The sequence below is a fragment of the Gasterosteus aculeatus genome, chromosome 3, assembly GCF_964276395.1.
Source record: "Gasterosteus aculeatus chromosome 3, fGasAcu3.hap1.1, whole genome shotgun sequence".
Lineage (NCBI taxonomy): Eukaryota > Metazoa > Chordata > Actinopteri > Perciformes > Gasterosteidae > Gasterosteus > Gasterosteus aculeatus.
In genome coordinates, this window is record NC_135690.1 from 9,165,490 (window position 1) to 9,189,380 (window position 23,891).

General features: G+C 41.7%; 2 protein-coding genes across 3 annotated transcripts in view; one reads left to right on the top strand and one right to left on the bottom strand.

The window, feature by feature from the left end:
• clstn2a (calsyntenin 2a) overlaps positions 1–23,891 on the top strand; it is a 91,025-nt gene that overhangs the window by 56,021 nt on the left and 11,113 nt on the right. The window contains exons 3-9 of the mRNA XM_040171074.2: positions 5,033–5,228; positions 7,057–7,168; positions 7,383–7,479; positions 11,098–11,247; positions 12,902–13,087; positions 13,805–14,062; positions 15,164–15,285. Of these exons, the coding sequence (XP_040027008.1) occupies positions 5,033–5,228; positions 7,057–7,168; positions 7,383–7,479; positions 11,098–11,247; positions 12,902–13,087; positions 13,805–14,062; positions 15,164–15,285 (1,121 nt within the window). The remainder of the gene's footprint in view (positions 1–5,032; positions 5,229–7,056; positions 7,169–7,382; positions 7,480–11,097; positions 11,248–12,901; positions 13,088–13,804; positions 14,063–15,163; positions 15,286–23,891) is intronic.
• The window catches only part of LOC120815955 (SPRY domain-containing SOCS box protein 4), an 84,469-nt gene continuing 66,565 nt past the window's right edge, over positions 5,988–23,891 (bottom strand). The window contains exons 3-4 of one of the 2 annotated variants that reach the window (XR_013467107.1): positions 9,868–10,030; positions 5,988–6,543 (exon numbers count right to left, since the gene is read on the bottom strand). Coding sequence is in view for 1 of the 2 variants with exons in the window: in XM_078099048.1 (XP_077955174.1) it covers positions 9,936–10,030 (95 nt within the window). In the remaining variant the exon portion in view is untranslated. Of the gene's footprint in view, positions 6,544–9,189; positions 10,031–23,891 lie in introns of those variants that run through there. The other variant, XM_078099048.1, reaches the window with a different exon arrangement.

The following is a 23,891-nucleotide window of genomic DNA, read 5'->3' on the forward strand; positions in this document are numbered from 1 at the left end:
GACCCAACGATGCCAGCAACACGGGGGGGTCCAAAATGTAGAAAGAAAAGAACCCCAATTGTGTGAATGTCACTTATGAGAGGAGAGGTGTGACTGTTGAAAAGATAACGAACGGATTATGACGGGTATGAAAGGGTTGTGGAGGGGAGCAGATAGAGCCCAGAGAGTGGTCAAAGGAACATTATGCAAATGATGCAGAGTGCTTCCTGTCTCCTGTGGAATCTCCCAAATAATGAAAAGTCACAAACATCGTCCCGGCCAACGAGCGGTGCCAAAATCAGAAATATTATTGTTTTTATTACTCATGAAATGCTGTGAAGGCGCCCGGTGAAAGTAGACGGAGAGGGTCGTTTCATCTGTGGCGAGCAGCAGCTGACTGTGGAACGGCGGCGGGGGGAAGGTGGGAAACGAGAAAGAGTGGTGCGAGATGCGTCAGAGGCAGGGTGACGGTCGAGCTGTGCATCCGGGTGTTAAGAGCGGAATCGCTGCTGTCCACTGTGACACATGCTACGGAGGAAATGAGAGGCAACATGAGAAGGTGGGAAAGAGGCGGTGGAAGCAGCCTGAGCTACTCAAGAGGTGGATGGCGGTGTTCAGTCCTGCATTAGTTGCCTCACACGAGTTTGCTCCTCTTTTTTTCATCTCCTGCAACAAATCATCTCAATCACTTTCAATCCACTCACTTTGACCTCTTCTGTCCTACATGTCAGCGGTGTTCCCCATAATTTACCTGATGTTTTTTCCCCCCATTTGATTGGGGTGAGGGGGGGGGGTTCTCTTCCTCTGCATTTTTCAGCTGAGGGGACAAACTAAGCTTTGTGGTCCAACGTTTGACTCCACGGACAGTTCGCACAACTTACTTTGTTCAACAACTTCCTGCTTGTATTTTCCGTTTTCGGTTCATACATTTTCCCAGGCAAGTTATGTGGTTAAGCACCTAGCTTGAGGCGAGTCATCTCCCAGTCGTTACACCCGACCCTGCAATGTTTGAGTCTCAAGTAGCCTTTTATTTAACTATTCGCTGTGCGGTCTGACTTCATTCACTCTGAATACTCCAGCCATACAGATCGGTTGTACGTTTACAGGCTAAAAGCTTTCCTCTTCAACATTTAGGTCACACAACTACATCTTCAAACCGTCCAATTGACAGGCAACCCTGACAGCCACAGCTCATCCGATGAATTCTAATCCCACAACTTCAGAGGCTGCAATTAACACTAATTGTCAAATTGCATAGCGGACCACCGAAGCGCCCAGCAGAATGAATGTGTTTTGTCTGAGATATTGAATTCTCCTCATTCCTAGATTGTGGCGTCCAGGGTTTCAGCGGCCAGTGGTAAGCAGTAAAGTGTGTGTGTGTCTGTGCCTCCTGACTGGGTGAGCCGTTGATTTGTCACCCTGAGGTCAAGTGGATAGTGCGACAATCTCCCAAATGCAATTAGGAAGTGGCCGGCGTTCCTAGGAAGCCCAGTGCGACCGTGATGAATAGCTCCAGCGTGTCTCTCTTTAACGTACTGCAAACCTGCTGTGACTGCGCCACTCAACAAATGCATGCACGCATGCACGGAGACACACACAAATACACACACACACATGCGGTGTATAAAGAACTAGGCTTTTGCATTTCGACTGCCTGCAGACTAAATAATGGAGAACAAAAATCATGTGTTAACATAGATTTATTTAATTTTTTGACAATATTTGGTCCAATGGTAGATTAAAAGATTTTCTGCAGATTAATTCATTTATATGCTCACAAAAAGTGTTATACCTTGATAAATAAGCAATATATTGTATTTTTAATATTAAGTATATATATTTTTATTTATAAAATTCAAAACTCAAATTTCATTTCACACATAAAATTACATTTACATTTGGAGCAAAGCATGCCTTTTTCTCTCAATAATATAATATATAATATTATTTGGATTATGCAATTATGAAAAACAAGGCTATGTAACTGAATAAAATACTACATTGATCAATTGAAATAAATGTCTTCCCTTCAAAAGGTTTTTCTTTCATATTCTTTGATAATTCTCCCAGAGAGCTGTAGTCATTAATACATCTAGCTAGTTGAATGAATGATGACATATTTTTCTACCATTTCCAAAGACGAGCCTTTTTATTCTCATTTGGAGCTTTTGGAAACTAATTTTTACTTAAATTTGAATTGCGTTGTCATAACAATGCAAACATTTTCATGTTGTTTTGTTTTTGAAATTGTATTTCCTCTGAGAAATTAGCATAGATGAAGCTGGAATGACTGGAGCTCCAGAGCAAAAGAAGACACATGCCGTTGTTTGCTCCTACGTAACTATGTGCTCCAGAGTCACTGAGGTATTTAGAGCTCATGGTGGAAATCAAATTAATATTTTTAATATAATGCTGTCTAGCTGAAATACGAGGCTGTTGCATGAATAAAATTATCTATTTTTAACACTTACCATGAAAAAATGTGTGTTGTGTGAGCTCAGGTGCATCAAGTGTTGAACTCATTTATGCATATTGCATATGCATGTCTATGCTTGTGTGTTTATGGAGTATCTGTCTGTCAGGGAGATGCAGTTTAATCCAGTGATTAAGTAAACAAGAGGAGCTGGAGTGTGATCACAGGACTGAGGGCAGCAGAGTGAAGGAATCCGTGCTTAAAACCGCCCGATACTAGAAACTCCCTTTAATCAAGGTCTTACAGTTCCCCTCACTACACACACACACGCACGCAAGCACGCACACACAAACACACACACAAATACGGTCAAGTCTTGATACTTCTAATGCTCTACACAGAGACAGACATACGGGCACAGACGAAACAGATGGAGTCGCAGGATTTGATTAAGAAGAGGAATTAACATGATTGAATTTCCTCTTTCTCTGTTGAGGCTTGACTCACTGGGAGTATCTCAGTACACAAAAGTCACCCCCTATATTCTGCTGCGCGGGTCAGAGAATCACAACCCTAATGCAAGGGCGTTCATCCCGTGGGAACAGTCACGTTTCCTGTCGTAGTACTTGCTCTTCACTCACGGATATAAATTGAAGGTGTCGTTCTTCCACTCATGTCGCCCGTGGGGAACATTATTGGACAGCATGATGTGTTCTTTCATGTTTATGCTGATGAGACACAATTGCGCCTCTCCTCTAACCCAAAGGATTTAAGCAGCCTGTCTGTTTTACATAATTGTCTTCCTGGCAACATGTGGGAGTCGCCCCCAAAACCTGCGGATGAATTTAAATCACAGGTCACGATCCCTTTGTCTTTTGTCTACTTGGTCTTCTCGTGGTTTTAAAGAGCCCGTTGGCATAGTTATAGTGTGGGATTTTGTATCAGAAGATCAGGGCTGTAATTTCAAAACGGTTCTTCCTGCCCCTTTCACGCCCTGTTCAGATTACAATGAGGGTTCACCTGCATTTTATTCAGATAGTCCAGTCCGTAGATACTCAGACTCGGACTGTGTCATTACATTTTGGAACTGATTGCAAAATTATTGATGACTGGTTGATTGACATAAAGTGTCTGAAGAATAACCGTAACAAAATATTGGATTGTGCTGGCTTGCGTACCGAGGAGCTTTAAATGACACGGAGCTTGTTAATGTTTTTAGAAACACCGGTGCTGTTGCTGCTTTGTTAAAAAGTCTGTTGTGAAAGAGGTTTGTGTGAGAATCCATCAATGTTGAGAAGCAACAGCTACTGTTTCTCATGATTGGAATAGATGCATTTGTTTTGGTTCCCTGTGACAACGTTTCAGTTGTGCTGTTAAACTCCACGAAGCAAAAATCCATGATAAAAACGAGCCCCTTTGCTGGTGCATAAAGGCCAAAATATTAGAATTCACGTCATCCATTCACCACAACACGGAAAAAAATCCTGTTCCCTCAGGTTGAAGCTGCTGAGACGCAAACTAAGTGGAGGGGAATAAAGTGTGCATGTGTCTGCACATTTGCTGCCACAGCTGGAATCCATCTGAAATGTCTGTCATTTTTATTTACATATACATTGGCACATGACCTTCCCCCTCTTCATCCCTCACTCTCCCCCTTTCCTCCGCTCCATGAGTCTGTTGCGTTCTCCTGTTAAATGCGATCCAGAAAAATGAGTTTGCCACAACAAATGGAGCGTAAAATGGATTTGCATCCGTCCCCCAACTGCTAAGTGGAAGTACCTTTCACCGCTCCCCGACACAAGTAAACATTTATGTGTGAGGGCTCCTATATTACAATCAGTGGCATTTTCAAACCAGATCCCTCTCCCTTCGGTCAGCTCGAAGACCAAATATGCTCCCGTTTGTTTGTAGACGGTGCTTATTGCTTATTCTCAGTCCTGCTATGTTCTAAGAGACTTCAGGGACGTCAGCCAACACAGGGTCACAGCTTCTTGTTCACTGCGCAAAGAGATTTTCCAAATCCCTGAAATGAACACTCGTGCAGGGGGATAAACTGCACAGACGAATCGAGACCCACAGCTTGATCTACACACAGGTGCAAACACCATGCGCTCAGTGCGTATGGTGGAGCACTCTGCAGGCCGGGTCTTTTGTTGGGCTGGCACAGTCTGACACGTATCAGAAATTAGTTTCCTCCACACTTTCACCCCAGGAGCTGTATATTGTGTTTATTCTGAGAGCAGCTCGTGCTGAGAAAGATCACCGTGTCCAGAAATAAAACGCAGGCTTAAATTCAAAGTGTGCTCGAGGTGTTGTGGTAAAAATATATAATATTAATTAATTCATATTAATATTCTGTGATATTTGTGTCTCCGTTTCTTTTAATGTCACCACAGTGTTTTTGTTTGTATTTTTGGTCAATTTTCTCCCAACTGACTGATTGGTGGATATAACACATATATTCACAAAAGGAGAATAAGACGTTTTTGGTGACATTCTCACAAATTGTACCCGAAGAAGAAATTGAACACGAATCCCTGCTTAAGACATGAACTACTGCAGAGAGGACTAAAACACAGATAGCATCCTCACCTCAGTAAAAGCTCCCATAAATGTCTGCATGTGTCCGTGTCCTTTCAGGGGAGATTTGTGCCTTTAAGATCTACGGCGAGGAGGCTCCATTTGAGGCTGTGGTGTTGAACCGCACATCAGGAGAGGGGGTCCTGCAGGCCAGTGGCCCTGTGGACTGTGAGAGCCAGAAGGAATATACCTTCATAATCCAGGCCTACGACTGTGGGGCCGGACCCTCCGGGGCCGACTGGAAGAAATCCCACAAGTGAGTCAACCAGTGTTTCTTATTGTTTTGTGGGTGTATTTACATCGCTGTCAATAAGACAGAACTTGTCGATCATTATATTTTGGGTGTGTGGTGCTTTTTTCTCCCCCCACAATGGCTTTCTGTGTTCTGTCCCCGTTTACTGGGAGTAACGGACATCAATCAGTGAAGCGTTAACTTCTCTGTTTCAAATATGATGAATACACTTTCCTGTCTTTTTAAGTACGGGATGTGTACGTGTGTCCACATTTGTATAGTGCTCTACATAGAATACGGTATGAGCTTGACACTCATGAAAACAATGCAAGAAATAATTAGTGTCTGAAGCTTAATGTTTAAATGAATGCTTTCAATAAATGCTTTTTTGTGTAAATATGATGTCGGAAAAGTGTTCATTTAACTCTTTTACAACATTGTATTTTTTTGCAAAAGCTCTCTACATTGTGACCTTATCAACACTGATGACATGTTTTTACTCTAAAACTGTCTTCACGCTGCCTAAAAACAAGCATGCTAATTGTCGGACCCTGTGTTAAAGCTGTCAAACGATGCTAATTATTAATTGTCTTCTCATGATTCACTTGTTTGGCTATTGGAGTAATTCTTAATTAAAGTGGACGGACACAACATATTTTCTCAAAAGTAACAAAGGCTGCTGCATAGATTACTTCTATTTAGTTGTAAAAAGAAATTCTGACAACAAATGAAAAACAAAGAAACTTTCAGAAGTTGAGCCTCACAGAGACAACCACAGACTGCATTATACTGATGTTTAATGGTGTATTTCATACCAGCTTTACACAAATCAATATTTAAAGGCTGGAATCTACAAATAAATGATGTGACGCTCACTTATCTTGAATCATTTTCAAACATGTTTGAAAGCAATCTGTTCATCAGTGGTTTTAGGACGCTGCTTTAGAGAGGACTGGGTTGGAGAGTAACTATGATTTGAAAATGGTGAGGAAAAAATACCGTAAATCTATAATTAGATTAGATTAGATTGTCCACTGTTTCTAAATTCTCTTCTTCCTCTATCTATTTTCCCCATGATCACAGCAGCATTGACAGCTGAGAGTTGCGGTTTGGGTTCTGAGGATATGTCCCCCTAATGGGCCAGCAATATTGTGTGTGTGTGTGTGTGTGTGTGTGTGTGTGTGTGTGTGTGTGTGTGTGTGTGTGTGTGTGTGTGTGTGTGTGAGAGAGAGATGGACAGACAGACAGGCAGAATGGCACCGACAGCAGCCAATCAAACCCTCCGGCCCTTCAGTTGGGAGACAAGGAGCTTCGGAAATAGGCGGCTGCAGGCTTGGCTCTAAAGGAAGAAGCATTTATCAGCTCAGGGATCTGGGATGCATTTCACCAGTGGATGATGAATGACTAGAAGTGTACGTGTGTGTGTGTGTGTGAAAGTGTGACATTATCATAGCATGACATTCCAAATAGGCCTCATTAAGCTAATGCCATTAATTAGCCAGATGTGCTTCTTCAGATGCACCACAAGTGGTTGTCAGTGAAGGTCACCGGGAGAGAACATTTCATGATATCTGAATTATTGCTCAGTTTTTATACCTAATGTGCACAAATGTTATCAGTGTGTACTTGATAATATCATTTTTTGCCTAAACCAAACTCTTTAAATACGAACACTAAATTACTTTAGTACTTAATTCATTTTAATGATCTCTAATGACTTGATTGCTAATGCTTTTTCCTTCTCTCAACTCTCCCATCCTCCATCCATCTTTTTATTTCTTTTCATTCCTACTCTACTGTTTTTGCATCCTCCCTCCGTTCTCCCTCGTCGCTCCATCTTTCCTCCACTCAGGGCGGTGGTTCACATTCAGGTTGACGATGTCAATGAGTTCTGCCCCGTATTTCGGGAACCCCTTTACAAGGCATCGGTAACGGAGGGCAAAATCTACGACAGCATTTTGCAGGTATTTAAATGTTATATATTGCTGTAATTTAGAGCTCTGTTAGATTTCCCATCATTGTTTTATTGTTACAATCAATCTGACGTGCAGTTTTAAAAAGTTGAAATAATTCCACAAGAAAATAATCTGATTTGTACATTTTTGGATTTTGGGGTTGTTTATGGTCTGTTTAGCGTCGGTCGAGAACTGGGGGTAAATGTAGGGTTATAATTTGCAGGTGGAAGCTTGGGACCAGGACTGCTCACCACAGTACAGCCAGATCTGCAACTATGAGATTGTGACTGCTGGGACGCCATTTGCAATAGACCGCAATGGTAAGTGTGTGAGTGCATTTATGTGTGTGTGTTGAATCTTTGGCTGATGAGACACTGGACTGTAGTTATAAATGATGTGATCAGTTGGGAAGTATGTGACATAGGAGGGAAACTAGGACAGCGCAGCGAGACTCTGTCCGCCTGCCTGGAGGCCTTGTTCTTATGAAGTTTTTAGTCAAGTTAAGTACTTCGAAGGGCCGCTAATTCTGTCACACACACAATTGTACAGAAGGTCAAAAAGCTCTCTACATTCAGAGCATTAATATGGCGGCCAACAGCTCTTTGCTAGGTAAAGATATGGTGGAGTGAGGTCTACCGGGTTATACACAGAAGTCCATCTCTCTGTCTGTGCTTTGTTGTGTGCCGATGGCGTAGCACCAATTCTCCAGCTCTCTTAACTAAAATTAAAAAATAGATAAATATATTAAGGATAATTTACTTTATACAGAAGGTATAAAAAAAGCACAGACAGAATGTCTGTGTGAAAGTCTCTACTGAAGTTAGTGTGTGGGGCAGCTGTGTCATTGCTACATCTTCATTTATAAATCTGCTCCCAAGCTACATGTGTGTTTTCACCATGCAGAAACGTGTCGGACGATACTCATTCTCTCCTACTGCTTCATGCTCCTTGTCCCAAATGCCAGAACGGAAATGGAAAAGGGGGATTTTATGTACTCTGCACCCTCATTGTGGGAAATGTTGCAGAAATATGTAAACCTTAAAGAACTGATATAACTTATTCCCAAAAATGTTTAAGTTTTTTTTTTAATTAACCCAGTTAGGTCACTGTGTCTTAACCTTTTAGTTTCTCTTATTCTGTGTTTTTCTGTAACTGTATGTGTCTCTATGCTGCTGGATGTCTCAGGCCAGACTTTTAATCTAAATGGCTCAAAATGACTTTATAAAAAAATGGACTTGACAAATAGTGAACAACTGAATCTTGAGATGAATCGTGTAGGAAACATTGAATAGACCGACTTTGTATATAAAAACCATCATATCAAGAAATTCAAGGTGTGTCTGGCACGACGATCAACATTTCTTTGTTGATCTATAAACCGATACGGCACCAGTCTTCTCTTTATGGACCTGCACTAAACGAAAGATAAACAATTATGAATATTCTTCTAGATATGCAGTTAGGAAGAAGCGGTTAGGTAACTGTGGCTGATTTTTCTTTGTCGCATTGATGTTTGATCCTTGAAGTAGCTTTTTCATCAGTGCATATTGTAGCTTAAAAGTAACTTACCAAAGACGCATCCTCAATTTTGACAGCTTTTTGTTTTGTTTTGTTCATTTGTGGCTTCAGACGTCTCGCCGTCTGTCGGGGGAGAGTGTTTTATTTCTGATTGAGAGCTATTCTGAGCCCATCCGCCTATATCAAATTTCACCTTTTGCATTTGCGCTGCCTACTCGCTGAGCTTCCACACTCACGTCGTGCTGATTTGAGTGCAGCGTAATGTAGACTGACGAGACACCGGAGGGCTTTGGGTATGCATACGTGTGTTGAATTCTACCAAATTCTACCAAAGTTTCTTAACTTTGTCTTTCTCCTTATCTCTCTGATGAGAAGATAACAAACGGAAATAAAGTCAATGGACTTTACTGTAGTTCGAATATCTGATTAAAGTCAACTGAAATTAAAACCGAATGAAAACAGCGTGTCAGTAGACACATTAAGCTCTAGTGAAACATCCCGTTGCTGTGTTTGGATTACATGGAGCGTTGCCCACAGCAAACAGAAAATAACGCAGGGTTGATCGTATTGGTAAACCAGATTATTTCGCTTTTAATTCTCTTTGATCGGTGACATTGTTGCATTAGAAATGGAGACACACGTTCAGCCTTTTCATTCTCACATTGACCCTTCGTATGAACCATAATTCAATTGATACCATGCTAGTACTCTAGTGAGTACTGGAGCCTTTTTGTTAACATCCTTCTGTTTTGCCTTTTTTCCTGTGATGTGAGGGACTGCAGTTTGTTACCTCAGTGCCAGTAAGCAGTGAGGGAAGTCTCATCAGAGCTAAACTTAAGAAATCTCCCCTCAGAGGCACAAAACTCATTATTCAACTGTTTTTACAAGTTGAGTAATACTCCTTGTGACACATTGAACTTCATGTCTAATTGGTGTCCCTTTGATAACTATTTGGAGATTAATAAAATCCTAATACAGGTGGTCATAAATCCCCAGAGTGGGAGACTTTTAAAGTTTTTCTGCAATTGAACCAAGTGGAGTAAAATGTGTTTTTAAAATGGAAATATCATCTTACCTGTCCAAAAAGTGGCATGTGGTTGAAATGGCATACTTTAACTGTTACTTTGTCCACACCACATGTGGTTTAATAGTGACTGTGGGAGATGCACGTTTGACTCTGACCTCCTCACCTTTCTTCCTTTTGACATTTTCAGATCATCTCGTCTCTTCTTTTCTGTACTGCTGTGCTCTGAACCGATCACCGCGTCTCCTCTCCTCCGGCCTCCACTCTTTTTGATTTCCTATCATCTTTTCTGCTCCAATGTCTGACAGAAACCAGAGTGACAGCCATGCCTGCAGATGCAAACAACAAAAGTAGCTTGAGAGGTCCTTCGATGGACGGAAAGGAAAAACCTTTGACAAACTAACAGCACAACGTTGCAATGCAGCTTGCTGTTTTATCTTTAGGAACATCTGCTTCAGTCTCACATACAAATTATGTTTTTAATCATTAACTGGAACATAATTGAGTCTTTTTTCCTCTCTGCTTTGATGTTCTTTGTTGATGATGTACAGCGTTGCTTGCAGCAGCTCACTCGGTTTAAACTGCACTGAAACATACTGTAGGATTGTTGTCTTCCTGGCGTGTAATCCCTAGTGAATCAATGTAGCCATACACATTTTTTCCACAGTCGCGGGACTGGTCTAGTTCCATGCAATTAGGGTTTAAAGCATCCAATGTATAAAATGGCAAATAATCAATGAAATACACAGGAGTCTCTGTCAGTGTTTGTTTGTGTGTCTTTTGTCTGCTTCTGATTAATGGCCGAGCCAAAGCTCGGTGGCTACGGCTGAGTAGTCCTCACACACCTGAGGCAGCTCCAAGCCACATTAGAAGGTTACTGCACCTTGTTTTGAACTTTTGGATTCAACTTGTCTAATAAAACCGGCTCACATGCCAATAGGAACATATGACTGGATGCTACTTAAAGTCACGGTGAAAGGTACTTGGTGTGTTTTAACTGGTTTTGATACTGATGCTTCCAAACAATTCATGAGTAAACCCACCAGGAAGAGATTGAAAAGTTACTCTTATTCTTATATATATTTACCAGAAGTCCTTCAGCCTTCCCTCCCTGTCCTTAAGCTGAAGAACATCATTGTTATTTTAAAATGACTGTTTACAGATGCTCAGATTTCCAAATGCAATACAAGATTACTAGTAAGTTTCCAGTGAAAAGCTTCAATAAAAACAGTTATTTTTGTTTTTCAGGAGCACTTATTTTTTAATGCAAAGTAAATTTCAATTGCTGCTCAGTGAGAACTGAGAAGTATTTCCTGCTTTATTATTGTGGAATAAGCGTAACCGCTCTTCACTTTATCATTGAATTATATTTATTCTTTGCATGTGTGTCCTCTAGGAAACATCAGAAACACGGAGCGGCTGAGCTATGACAAGCAGCAGAGCTACACGATTATGGTGACGGCCTTTGACTGTGGTCAGAAGAGAGCCAAGGAGGATGTGGCTGTGCATATTGATGTCAAGCCTGTCTGCAAACCCGGATGGCAAGGTCAGAGACAAAGAAACCCACACTTAAATATATCTTCAAAATGCATTGATTTACCTTGTAATACTTTACAACGTACTTCTATTATTTCTATGCTGGTATAAAGAACACTGATATATTGTTTAAATGTAAAACCATACTACCAAAACTGAAGCAGACAGTGCAGCATTTTAGCATATCCTTTCCACCGAGGGACTTCTATCTCATTTTAGAATGACGGTCTCTCGAGGAAATCAGAAGACCTGAACAAAAAAACCTCCAGAGGGAAAGTTGACTCGAGTGTGTGTGTTTTTTCCCTCCTCTAACATGCCTGTGGCTCGGCATTCGAGCCAGCCCGTCTCCCCCGCTGCCTCACCTGTCAGCGCTGACAGCGTCTCACGAGTCAAGCTCACAAAGGAATGAAGGAGGGAGACAGAGAGACAGATAAGAGGGGGAAAGGAGGAAGGGAGGAAGGGAGGAAGGAAGTGATCAACAAAGAGCCCGAAAAAACACTCTGCTCAGGGGCGAATGGACACAATTAAACTTAGAGTGAAATAGGGAGGGAATGGTTGCTTTTTAAATTCTTTAAAACATTGCCGCGACACTCACAGAAATATTAAAGCCTAATGTCTAAGATTCATGTGTATTTTGCTATTCAGAAGCAAATAGAAGGGAGATGTGCAGATCCAGATGGTGCTCTGGGGCGATCGACTCTCAGCATTACAATCACAAAGGGACACTTTCTGTCCCAGCAGCTGACAACCTCATCAATGTTGCAGGATTCGCGGTTTTGGCTCATAAAAAGGCCGCAGTGCATAATCCTGTTATAAAACCATTAACCCACAGCAGCTCAATGCCTTGAATAAAACATCAAGTCATTTGTTCCTCATCCATGTCTATTGTCTGTGTGTAAAGCTCAGCAGCTCTTTGAAGAAGGTAAACGAAGGCTAAATACGTCTTGCTCCATCTCACCTCTTACTTCTGCTCGCCTGCCTACCTGCAGTTTGTTTCCCTTTTTGTCTTTTTGTTTGTTTCTCTGGAGTCATGACATCATACTCTGTAGGCTTTGATAGAGTTGCCAGGTGTCCACCTACACACACACTCACACACACACACACACACACACACTCCAGCACACAATGATGCTTGTGAATCGCTTTCACCAACGCGATTTAAAGGATATCGTACAGTCAGGATAGATAGACCTTGGTAATTAAAGTATAACACCTGGCAACAGGACTGGCAGTTACAAGGAGGTCAGCACCTCTTTCTACTTCGCCTGTCATGTGACTGGCCATTTCCCCTCTTCCTTTGACTGGACAACGGCCGAGGAATCGCTTTCAAAATCTTAAACCTGATTGCTGTCCTTCGGTGAAGATCCACATGCTCACTATGAAAGAAATCACATCAATTATTTCCTACATTTCTGTGGACACCTTTAACAGCAGAGGACAATGTTAGCCACATAACGTCTGTGATACCTTTGCGATTGGTAGAAAATAGTAAAAGCTGTTGTCACGCAAAAGGAAGTTAATAAGCTGAGAGAAGATCAGTTTAAGTCAAATTTTACTTGACAGATAAAATGAATATGAGATCTTAGACCAGCTATCCACATTTTGTTTTCAATAGTAAATACTTAACTAAACTTAAAACAAACCAAAAATGTTGACTCTTAAAGGCTGGAGCAAGCGGGTGGACTATGAGCCGGGGACGGGAAGCAGGCCGCTGTTTCCCAAGATGCACATTGAAACGTGCGGAGGTCCTCTGTCTGGCGTGAAGGTGATGTTAGAACTACAGACAAATCACATCGGGAAGGGCTGTGATCGGGAAACGTACTCTGAGAAGTCTCTGCAAAAACTCTGTGGTAAGTAGAGAAAAGATGTTAAAGTAGAAGTTCCATCCTATTGAGGAACATTTTAAGACAGTCAGGGACTATGAGAGAGCAAAGAGTAGTTATGACATCCATGGAAAAAGGTAATTGAAAGAAGAAATTACCCCATGACATCTTGGTATATTACTACACCAAATTCCAGTGTGCCATTTCAGTTCTAGAGACTAATTTGAAGTAATTGTTTAATTTCAAATTAAATTCCAGTTATACTTTTCTCACCGTTGTATGTACAAACTTGATAATGCAGTTGAAACATCTTTATTTTCTTTAAAAATAAAAATATATATTTATTGTGCAATATTTAAATCTATATATTTTCCCCTTTTTACGCTCTTAACACCTCATTGCCCCATTCAACCCCCCCCCCAAAAAAAGTGTTGATTTGCAATCAATCAAAATGTCTTGTCACACGAGCCGGCGATTTACAGATGTGAGTTATTTATTAGATTTAATTCAATTTCCATCTGATTCGACCACTACTCGTGGTGTGTGACATGAGCCACGACAGACAGCCAGTAATGTCACATATGTCCTTCATTGATTGCACAAATGACATGACATCATAAACGGACTTCTGGTCCTCAATGATATCCCATAGGAAAAATAAAGCTCCAGAGAACCGGGTTCTGAGCAGCTTGATACTGTGTGCCGGCCCTTGACAGCGTTGCATCATGTGACTGACTCATCCAGGTGCCGCGTCGGGCAGCACTGACCTCCTTCCTGGCCCCAGCTCCTCCACAAACTGGACGGCATCTCTGCTGACAGACAGCAGCCGCGACAGCGACCTCATCTACAGATTCGACGGACATCAGGCTGCTAATGTCCCACATCACGTGGTGCCCCAGAACCTGACAGACCAGTTCACCATAGCAACGTGGATGAAACACGGGCCCAGTCCGGGACTCAGAGCCGAGAAGGAAACCTTACTGTGTAACTCCGACAAGACTGGTGAGGAAAATGTTTCTTATGTTAGAAATGTTAGAAGCCAACTGTGAACATAAAATGATCCAAAAAAAAACATCCGTTCAAAATGTAACAAGACAAATAGACCCATACTGAGGCCCACAATGGGAAGTGTCTTTGGAACTTTACACTTTTTGCCCACTGCATCTCTCAACTCCGCTGCCTCAACTGTGTAATTAAGCAAGCCATCTGCACATCGCATGCTTTCAAAATACCCTCACAGATGGCTTATTAGCTCACAAGATGTGTGGTCTGAACTTGTAATGCTAAATTGCAGAGTGGTTTGTTCGTCAATCCGTCGCAACATTTTGGCTGAAGGGTATGAATGGTACCAGAACGCTCAGTGTGGAGGCTAGATCACATGTGCTGTGCAGAAAGATCCCCACCTATTGCATTCTGCCATTCGTCTGGCTCAGCCTGGAGACACCAACAACAGGCGATAGAGGAAAAACAAACTAGGATGATGTGTAAAAGTGTAAAAGTCCCAATGAAACAGAAGTTACAGTATGTTGAGCTTCTGGACTGTGAATATTTTACAGTAAACAGAATATTTGAGCGGTCTACATTCACAAGAGTAATGTGATTGGAGCAATAACAAGTTGGAGGGAGGTTGAAGCATGATACACGGCTGCAGTGAATCGAGGCCCGACACATCTTCCTTCTCATTAAGTTACATTTAAGTTACACATTGACTGGACGCCGTAATAATTGTACTCTCTTCTAATCTTATGTAAGTATAGTTTATTTTAAATGAAGAAAAGATGGCTTGTTTCTATTTTAGAACATTGTTGCACCCCTCTCATCTCATCCCACTTAAGCTTATTTGAATGTAGGACTCTCCTTATATGTTACACAGACTTCGTCAATAATCACAAACCAGACATAGCAGCAACATGCATGCGGTAACCACATTTCTGGTCATGCTGACAGCTGTGGCTTGATTTAGAAAACCGAGGATGCTGAAAAAAGTTCAGTCTTTCACACAGCTGTGCTGTATGTCTCCAGAAAACAATCCATCAGAAGGCCAAAGGAGCAGATGTTTGAGTGTTTTGGTGACCGTGCATGTCTGTGACCTTCCCATTGCAGAAATGAACCGCCACCATTACTCGCTGTACGTCCACAACTGCCGCCTGGTGTTCCTGCTGAGGAGAGATTTCACTCAGGTCGACACGTTCAGGCCTGCCGAGTTCCACTGGAAACTGGAGCAGGTGAGAAGTGTGTTTGTGTGGGCTCGTCTCTGTCCTGTTTGGGCGGGAGCGTCGTTTCAGGTAGATTTTTTTTTACAGCGTGTGAAGGGCTATCATCATTTGTTCCGGGGAAGGGGAGCCTCTCCATTCTAATTACCGGAGGCTCTCCATCGCTTTCTTCCCGTTGCTGAGTGAGATAACAGGGTAGAAAGACACTGTCATTCTATGTACACACACACATGTAAGCATATACCCAAAGTGGAAAGCCTGTTTGGTTCTGGCTAATAGCTCGCATAGCAGCATACCTCTATTATCTGTCATGCTTCTGCAGAGTTGCTGAACTAATTTGCAGTTTGCTGTTTCAGTCCTGCAGAAATTATTTTTGCTTCTCCCTAAATGTTGCACAGTGCTTTTCCCTACTGTAACCATCCTGTAGATATACACAATTGTGTACTGTACATAACTTGGTCCCCTCCCTTAAAAACATTGCTATGTAGTGTGAGGCCAGTTATTGGACAGCTGGAGTCTTGCTCAAGGACACTTCAGAAAGTTGGACACTTGGATGAGAATCATCCAGCCAAAGGACATCTAGTCACACTGGTTCACTGTCCAGTTAATGAGCTGAGATATCAGACTGCAAAAATAACAAAAAGACCATTGGTCCATAAACCAAGGACCTACAAGGGAGCCTCCCCTTTCCTGAGAGTAGCCCCAGCTCACAAAATAGTGGGTGTGAATCTAAGAGTTTGCAATAGGGATGTGACATATGTCCACTTCATACTGAGACTATCACAACAGGCTTCATATTCACACCGAGCTCTTGATTTGTTTTGCTCTCTAAGCAGATTAAAATAGATTTGTATTTGTCTCTTTCCATGGATGTGTGCTCGTGTCTTTCTGACCTTGCAATGTTTTGATATTTTGGATTCATCCTTTCTATCATATTAGTTTGTATCTTGCGTTGAAATTGGTGTATTGAAGTTAAACAGTCCTCGATTGCCAGCATGCAAAAATTCCTGTGTGTTTCCCCGGCATCAGTGCCGACGTGTACCGTCCTGCCCCGTGGTTGTTTGTTGCAGTTCAAAGGTAGAAATGAAAAGTGTTTTTCTTTAGTCCGGGGTTCTTCTCTCCGGAGGCCCGTGGAGGTGGCTGTGACAAAGAAAAGGGCAGCCAAGTATCTGACTGCTGCCTTTTCTTGGCAAACAAGAAAACAACCTCAAGACTCGGTTCTATTTCAGTCTCGCTTCCCCTTGTTCTCGCTCTCATTCTCTTGGGTATCCCATTTGCTTCTTTTGTTTAGATCTTGCACAGGACCACGGAGGAAGCATGCCGTGCAGTCAAAGAGAATACGGGATGAGTTGCTCACCAGTACAAATCACTTGTGCGGAGAGTCTCATTAAATATAAATGGAAAATAGTCTGAAATACTGGAGGTTAATAACAGGATGACATCATAGGAGCACATTTGGGAAGAGTCAAAGAAATAAAAAGAGTGCAGTTTGGTGTAGTCATCGCTGCTCGTATGCTTCTCTTTTTTAGGATAGTGTCTCCCTGCGTATTCGCAGATGTTGTGCAATTAACTACTATACTTACATACGGGGGGAAAAAAGGGTGAAACTTGGTTGAAGAATTTCTGTGATTGTTGAATCTTGGTGCAGAGAGAAACCAATTATTTTTGAATATAAAAACTGACATCAACATCTGCCTTGTGGCCCGGAGCAGCACGTGGTATTTCTACAACAAAGAGCAGTGATCATAACGTCTTTGAAAACGGCAGCAGCAGCGGCAGTGACTTTGTATTTGGACTTTCTGAAAATACTAGAAAGATATTTAGACCGCTAAACTACAGTCAAAATGCAAGCTGGTTAATCTTTTTAACAACATTCTTTGATTTAAAACCATGGTTGTGATTTCTTGACTGTATTTCAAAAGATACGTTTAAGAGCTCTCTCGATTCATTATTATTGTACTAGTAGCCATTATTGGAAGTGGAAATAAAATTCTGATCAGCTATTTCTCGTCAGGCATTTTGACATGCCAACGCAGGAAAAGCACATCTGATATTAGCCACCTAGGACTGACCCAGCTCTAGTTCTTGGTATCACTGCAAAATGACAGTCGGTGGAGCCGAGACATTTTTTGTGTTATTGGATGCACCTGCGCTCTGTGACAAATAGCTGAGAAATACCACTCAGTCAGGACTCCCTGCTGATAAACTGGCATTTAACCATCTGCTCCATGAAGGGCATTGCATCAGGGGATTGGTAGTGACATGGATTACTGTTTTGTTCCACTGTGGGAATTTGTGATCGCACTGTATATTCGGTATATTTCCCCACGAAATAGTCAAAGGCATTCAGATGATATAACATGATAAAACTGTAAATATAGTACGGAGTCAACTGGTTATGTACGGTCTGTGATGTTGGCACTTTGTTTAATGTTGGGAACCAACTGCGATCTCCTGGCCGATTTTTACAGGTGTCGTCATTCAAGATTACCGGTGTAACATCTGGAATTGAGATTGTGTTGCTGTGCTACTGTAACCATTTGAGTTTAATATCAATACTTTCTTGTTCATAATCTCTACTAAAAGGTACACTGAGGAAGGGAATTCAAAGGTAAAAGCTACTGCAGCCTAGTAGTTCGTAATGAGGAGGAGCTCAGGGAGTAGTTGAGACTGTTGAAAATGAATGTGTTGGATAGAGAAGGAGAAGACGTAACTGGGGTGTCACAGCTGCTTCTTACTCGTCTCGTTCCTGCAGCACTTAGAAGGGACACTCAATGGCTTCCGCAGCAACTCCATTTAGCACTATTGATTTTGCAATTCTCCCCCTGAGACGGGAGGGGTGGACGAGGGATGAAAGGAAGCTGGAGAAAAAGAGGGGGGGGGGGGGGGGGGGGTAGCGCCTTCCATATTTCGTGCAGATCGAACACACTAAAGGAATGTCACATCTGACTGAAACCATCACACACGTCTACTTATAAGCACCAGCATATTTTTCAGTGTGTTTGTGAGGCGCACAGACACACACACACAGACACTGGATGCCTATTGTCCTTCTTCTTTTTCATCCTAAATAAAGGAGCAACGGGTGGATCTCTCCCCTCCAGCACGATTTATTCTCCTTAATGCTTTTAAGCTTATCAGTTCGATCCAGCTGTTCAAAAGGTTTTCACTCACAGTCAGAGCGGCCCGATACAAATCAAGAGTCCTTCTAACGTCCTGTGAACCAAAGATGGGAGGAATTTGTTGTTGGGCATCAGCGTTGGAGTTGTTAAAATTCTCGATCCTCACGTGTTGACACGGCGCCTACAAATGTCTGCCTTATCTGACGGTTTATACCGCGCTTGTTCCCCGGCTCGTTCTCTGTCCGGTGTCGATTAGAAGCCTCCCTTTTGTGTCCCAGGCGATTAATTGGATGGTGTTGGTGGAGTTTTGTGCTTTAATGTAAGTGGTTGTTCCTTCTCTGCCTGTGTTTTTGTAGATATCAGGAGAGATTGAAGTTCCTACTCAAAGAGCGATTCAGTTTTACCTCAAACACAATAGACTGATGCGTGATTAACTTCAGTTATTTGCAGTGCAGTAATCGGTGTAGCAAGAGTACGTCTTTAAAGATAGAAATGTTATTGTTAAGATATATATATATATATACTGTTTGCAGACAACTCTTGCAAGTCACCCTCACAAGGTCTCAGCATGCAAAATTATTCAGAATAATGATAATAGAAAACAGTGCAAATTAGCAGCGATGAAACCCACATGTCTCACTTTTCTTTTAGGGGCAAAATAGAAAAAGACAAAGAGCAACAGAGAAGATAGAGCGTTGCCTCCAGCGTACACATCTTCAGTGTGTGTTTATTTTTTTTTTCGCGTTGCTATTTTTCCAAATGACCTCATTTGCGAGCTCAGCTGTACTCTGTCTGCTGTAGGCACTTCCCGTGTTGCCCCGATGCCGAGCTGATGCATCTCACTGAATGTACACGCCTTTGCGGTGTGTTGTCTGTAGATACGAGAGCGTGTGTTTGTATGTGAACGAGGTAAGAGCTTAATGCCATTATCTGCTACTTTTACACCACTCAGCAGAAATGCTGACTGTCGTAAGCATTGCGTCAGTACACTAATGGATCAACAGCTTGTCTCGTCCATATCAGTATTTTCTTTTTTCTGTCACTCCATCTCGACCGTCCGTCTCACTGCTGGTCCATTTGCCTCCTTCTCCTGTATCTGCTTTAGGCAAAGGAAGCTTTTAATGTTAACCCAAACCCATTATGCATGTTGTAAACTAACATTACTGAATGGTGGAGTTAAACCATTACCCTGTTGTGATTGTTTTGGGCTTGCCTGAAATCCATAGCAACCTCTCCCCTCCACACTAAATCAAAATCTAGAGCTGAAAGCATCAGCGGTTCTGCAGCTCAGTCGCCGGTTGCAATACTTACACGTGTCTACGGTCCGCTAACTAGGATTGGTGTATTGGCTGCAACAAATCCCGGTGGGCATGTGGACCATTAAAAATGTTTTCACAGGCTGTCCGGCTCTGCTTGGCTCCTCGTCTTTTCAATACCTTGAAACCTCCTGTATTTTCTGGCCAAATTTAATCACTCATATTTAGTTAAGTGGTAAATAGCACTTTTTTCTGCAGTGTGACAAACACATATTTAAATGTGCTTTACAAGGACTTTGAAGGTTGTAACTGAGAATTCATTTTCGATTCAGACAAACAGGAAAAAAGATTTTAACAAATCTGTGGAAAAACACAATTTGAAAGCAGGCCTTGTTGGTCGTCTAGGTCTCTGTAGAGGTTTTTCAATTGTGTCACAAGAACGTTGGTTGTACACAATAACATTGCAGAACAATGGCCACACGGGGCTTATATGTCGCAATAAAGATGCAAGAGAGGCCCGGGCAAAAATGCTCACAACTTAAAGTTTAACTATATTTTCTATATTCATTTTAATTTGAAAGTACTTATCTCCAACGATACGTTATATCTCAGTTATGTTGTAAGTGTCCATCTTAAACCTAACGGAGAAAAAGTAGCTTTTCCCCCCATATGCATGCTCTTGAGCGTGTTAGAAAAGCTCTTTTCCATTCTTCCTTTTTTTTTACTGGATTTCTTTTTTTGCCACTATCTGTGTCGTTCCCCACCACGCTGACAGATAATAATAGATATGCATCAATAATGCAGTGCTAAAACAGTGGCAGAGGAGAGGCATGTGAATAGGAGCCACAGAGATGAAAAGGGAAAAGGAAGAGAGGTGCAAGTTAGGAGAGAATGTGGGGATTGCATGAGAAAGCACTTCAGAAAAAGGAATATGGAACAGGATGGATGGTTGTGCCTGTGGACAAAGCTTTAGATTTCCTCAAATGAAATGCTAAACAGAAAATAATCAATGTGTTTGGAGAGGACAAAAATAAAACTGTACAAAGAACCAATCCCTCCACATCATTGTACCCCTCACATCACAAAGCCATTGTACACGGTTTGTATCCGCGTAAAGAAGGCTCCTCCCATCCCAAACCTCCCCACTATGAAAATAAACTTGACCCTGTTAAAGGACTTCTCCGCAGCCTGCAGAGTGTCCTCATTATTCTGTTCATGTCAGCAGATTCAAAATGCCCCAAATGCACCCCGAGATAAGGGGTTGTGTTTTTCTTTGCTCTGCAGCAATATGCACAATAAGCCAATCTAGTTCATTACCTGAAACCTGGGATTCTGCTCTCTGTGTAGTTGTTCTAACAACAACTCCTAATAGTTTGTCAGAGAGCCTTTGGGTAATAACCTAAATTCAGCCTCCAGATTGTATAGTATTTTGAGGTCCACTTTTATCTTAAGATCTCCTTTCTTTTGTGCAGATGTAAATGCACGTTGATGCACCGGGGCAGATTTCCGTGAGATATATGAGCTTATCTCTGGTGTTTTATTCTCAGTGATGAAACACTGCTATTGCATTGTAATAGACTCAACAAAGGCAATCTGGCTCCGTAAGGTTGGGCAGCATCTGCAAGCTGTGCGTTGGAAAGGGTTTGCAGTAAAAATTAGTAACTGGATACCAATTGTGTAGTATTATATCTGAGGTATAGATCAGATATAAATTAAGTGTGTTTAAGAAGAAGTTGTGTACCCTCAGATGGAGTTTTAAGATGATTGAAAAAAAATCTCTCCTGTCCATCACTTTCCTAATGAACTGCAGACAAGGCGTTGTCAGAGCAGGAATAGCTTGAGTGAAACAAATTCTATTAATTATAATTTAGATCCATTAAGCGTCCGAGCAAAGCGGGCCAGGGAGGCAGCGTGGACGACACAAGGACACAAGAACTGGCTCGTCTACATTCCAATGTGCTCGTGTGAGTCGTGTGTAAGACAAAATGTCTGCTGCAAAATAAAGGCTGAAAAGGTGCAACAAAACCAATTAATTCATTTCCCTTTGGCTAATTAACAACCCAACATCCGCCTGTGTGTTTTCACTCGTTGCGGCTCAGGTTGATAGTGTGCAAAGTTATCCTGGGACTCCGGCGACGCCACCAAGCAGCGTGCGATCATTTTTTTAACAGATGCCACTTTCGACGTGTCAAAGTTAGAAGAACACAGGTGCAAACGATACAATTTATAACTGCTTAGTTGTTTCATTATCAGTGGGTGGTAACATGGATAGTGACACAAGCCGAGCAACAAAGAGAGTTGTTTAAATAGAGTCAGAGAGTTTGGTTTCTTGATGAAAGATCTGACATCGCCTTGGATGTTTCATGACATGATTTATATTCCCTAAATATCAGCAATGTATTGTATCAAACCTATTCTGTGCCAAGTGTCTGAATTCAATCCTAGATTCAACACATATACAAGTACTTTGAACCCTTTCTGTCTTTAGGACAGCGAATGGAAGTCTTTATTCTTTGTTTCAATTGAGTGCTTCCGTTTCCTTTCGTATGGGACCACCACCATTATAATTTGAACAAAAGTCTGACAAATAATTTGAAAAGTTTAAAATGTATTTACATTAGCAGGGACGTGGCCGCAATGACTTTCTGCTGCTGCAGATCTTCTCTTGTTCTCTCTCACTCTCACATCTCTCTCTCTGACTCTGTGTGTGTGTGTGTGTGTGTGTGTGTGTGTGTGTGTGTGTGTGTGTGTGTGTGTGTGTGTGAGGGGGATGAGGGGTGGGGGGGGGTTCTTCTCTGGTGGTTGTATTCATCCTTACCAGGCCGGCTTGGGGACCAGCTCATTACAGTGTTCGGGGATTCATTGTCTTGACTCTCGTTACGCCGCTGCAGAGGAGAGCGGCTCTCATGCTCCCACTCACTAATGTGCCTTCAGACAAGCAGCGTGAATACAAACATACCTCAGCGGCCGAGAGAGTTCTGCTGATCTGCTAATGATGTGTGTGCGTGTGTGTTGGTGAGCATCTGTATGTGTGCAGGTAGGATTTCTCAAGCTCGGGGCCATTGGCAACGTAAACAAATATTAGATAATATTTATGAAAAGGAGTGTTGGATTGGATTCAGAACTTTTCTAGATTGCAGTAGTCACACACAATATATACACATAAGTGTGTACACTGCAAACTATTTAGTAAATATGATGTGTTCTTGCCAACAATATTTTATTAAATACACATTGTTATTCATGAGTATTATGGCTAAAGCTTTGGTGACCCTTTGTGGGGTAGTAATGCATTGGATTCTGATTGATATTCATAGCAAACAGAGGATGGATTCTACTCCTACTTTGCTAATCACCCTGCATTTCTGGTTAAGATATAAGTGTTTGGTCAATTATGAAGTATCAGGAAATATAATACAGATATTTCAGGGGCACCTCAGGATGAATCATTTTGTTGATCCAATGATTCCTCATCAGGCACCATCATCATGCTGAAATTGTAATGACTTTCCCATCAGCCTCAGCAGTCATTTATGTTAAATGCGTATTAGCTGATTCTGGAATTTATTATATTTGGTCAAATTAACTGATGAGCAAACTATCCTGTTGCTTTAAATTTACGCTTTCTCTTCCCTTTTCCCTCTTCCCCCCGCTTGTTATAGAATGTGGACCAACTGTTTCTGTTTCATATGCATTTACCGGAGTTCCTGCTATCCCTTGTTTCGACAAAAACGACTAATACTGACTTTAGTTTATATGCTGAGTTTGTTTAATATTCTTTTTTGTCCTGTTTTAATTCTTCCATTTTGTTTGTATAATTCTTGATCACCTGATTTGCCGACTTCGCTGACTCTCCTTGATCCAACGTGCCTGAGGTTGTGTGTGGGACATTTCTTAATCGCATGTGATTGACCGATCTGATTGATTTTATTTTTAGATCTCATTCCTGTAATTTGCATGCAGGTCCACCCAAACGGTGGGTATAAAAAAAGCAACATCTGCAACACAAAAGTAGCAGTAGCATGATCAACATTGCACAGATAAACTGTTTGCTTCTCACATGTGAATTTCTATCAGATTTTTAAACGTTTGGCAGCGTCATTGTAGCTCCAAAGAGAAGCTCTACTAAGGAAGTTGAAAGACTCCAAGTTCAAAAAGAAAAAGCTGCTTCTTGTTATTCTACTGTCTGTGTCTTTCTCAGCGTCCGGCAGGGTTTGTTAAAATGTATTCTGCTCCTAAT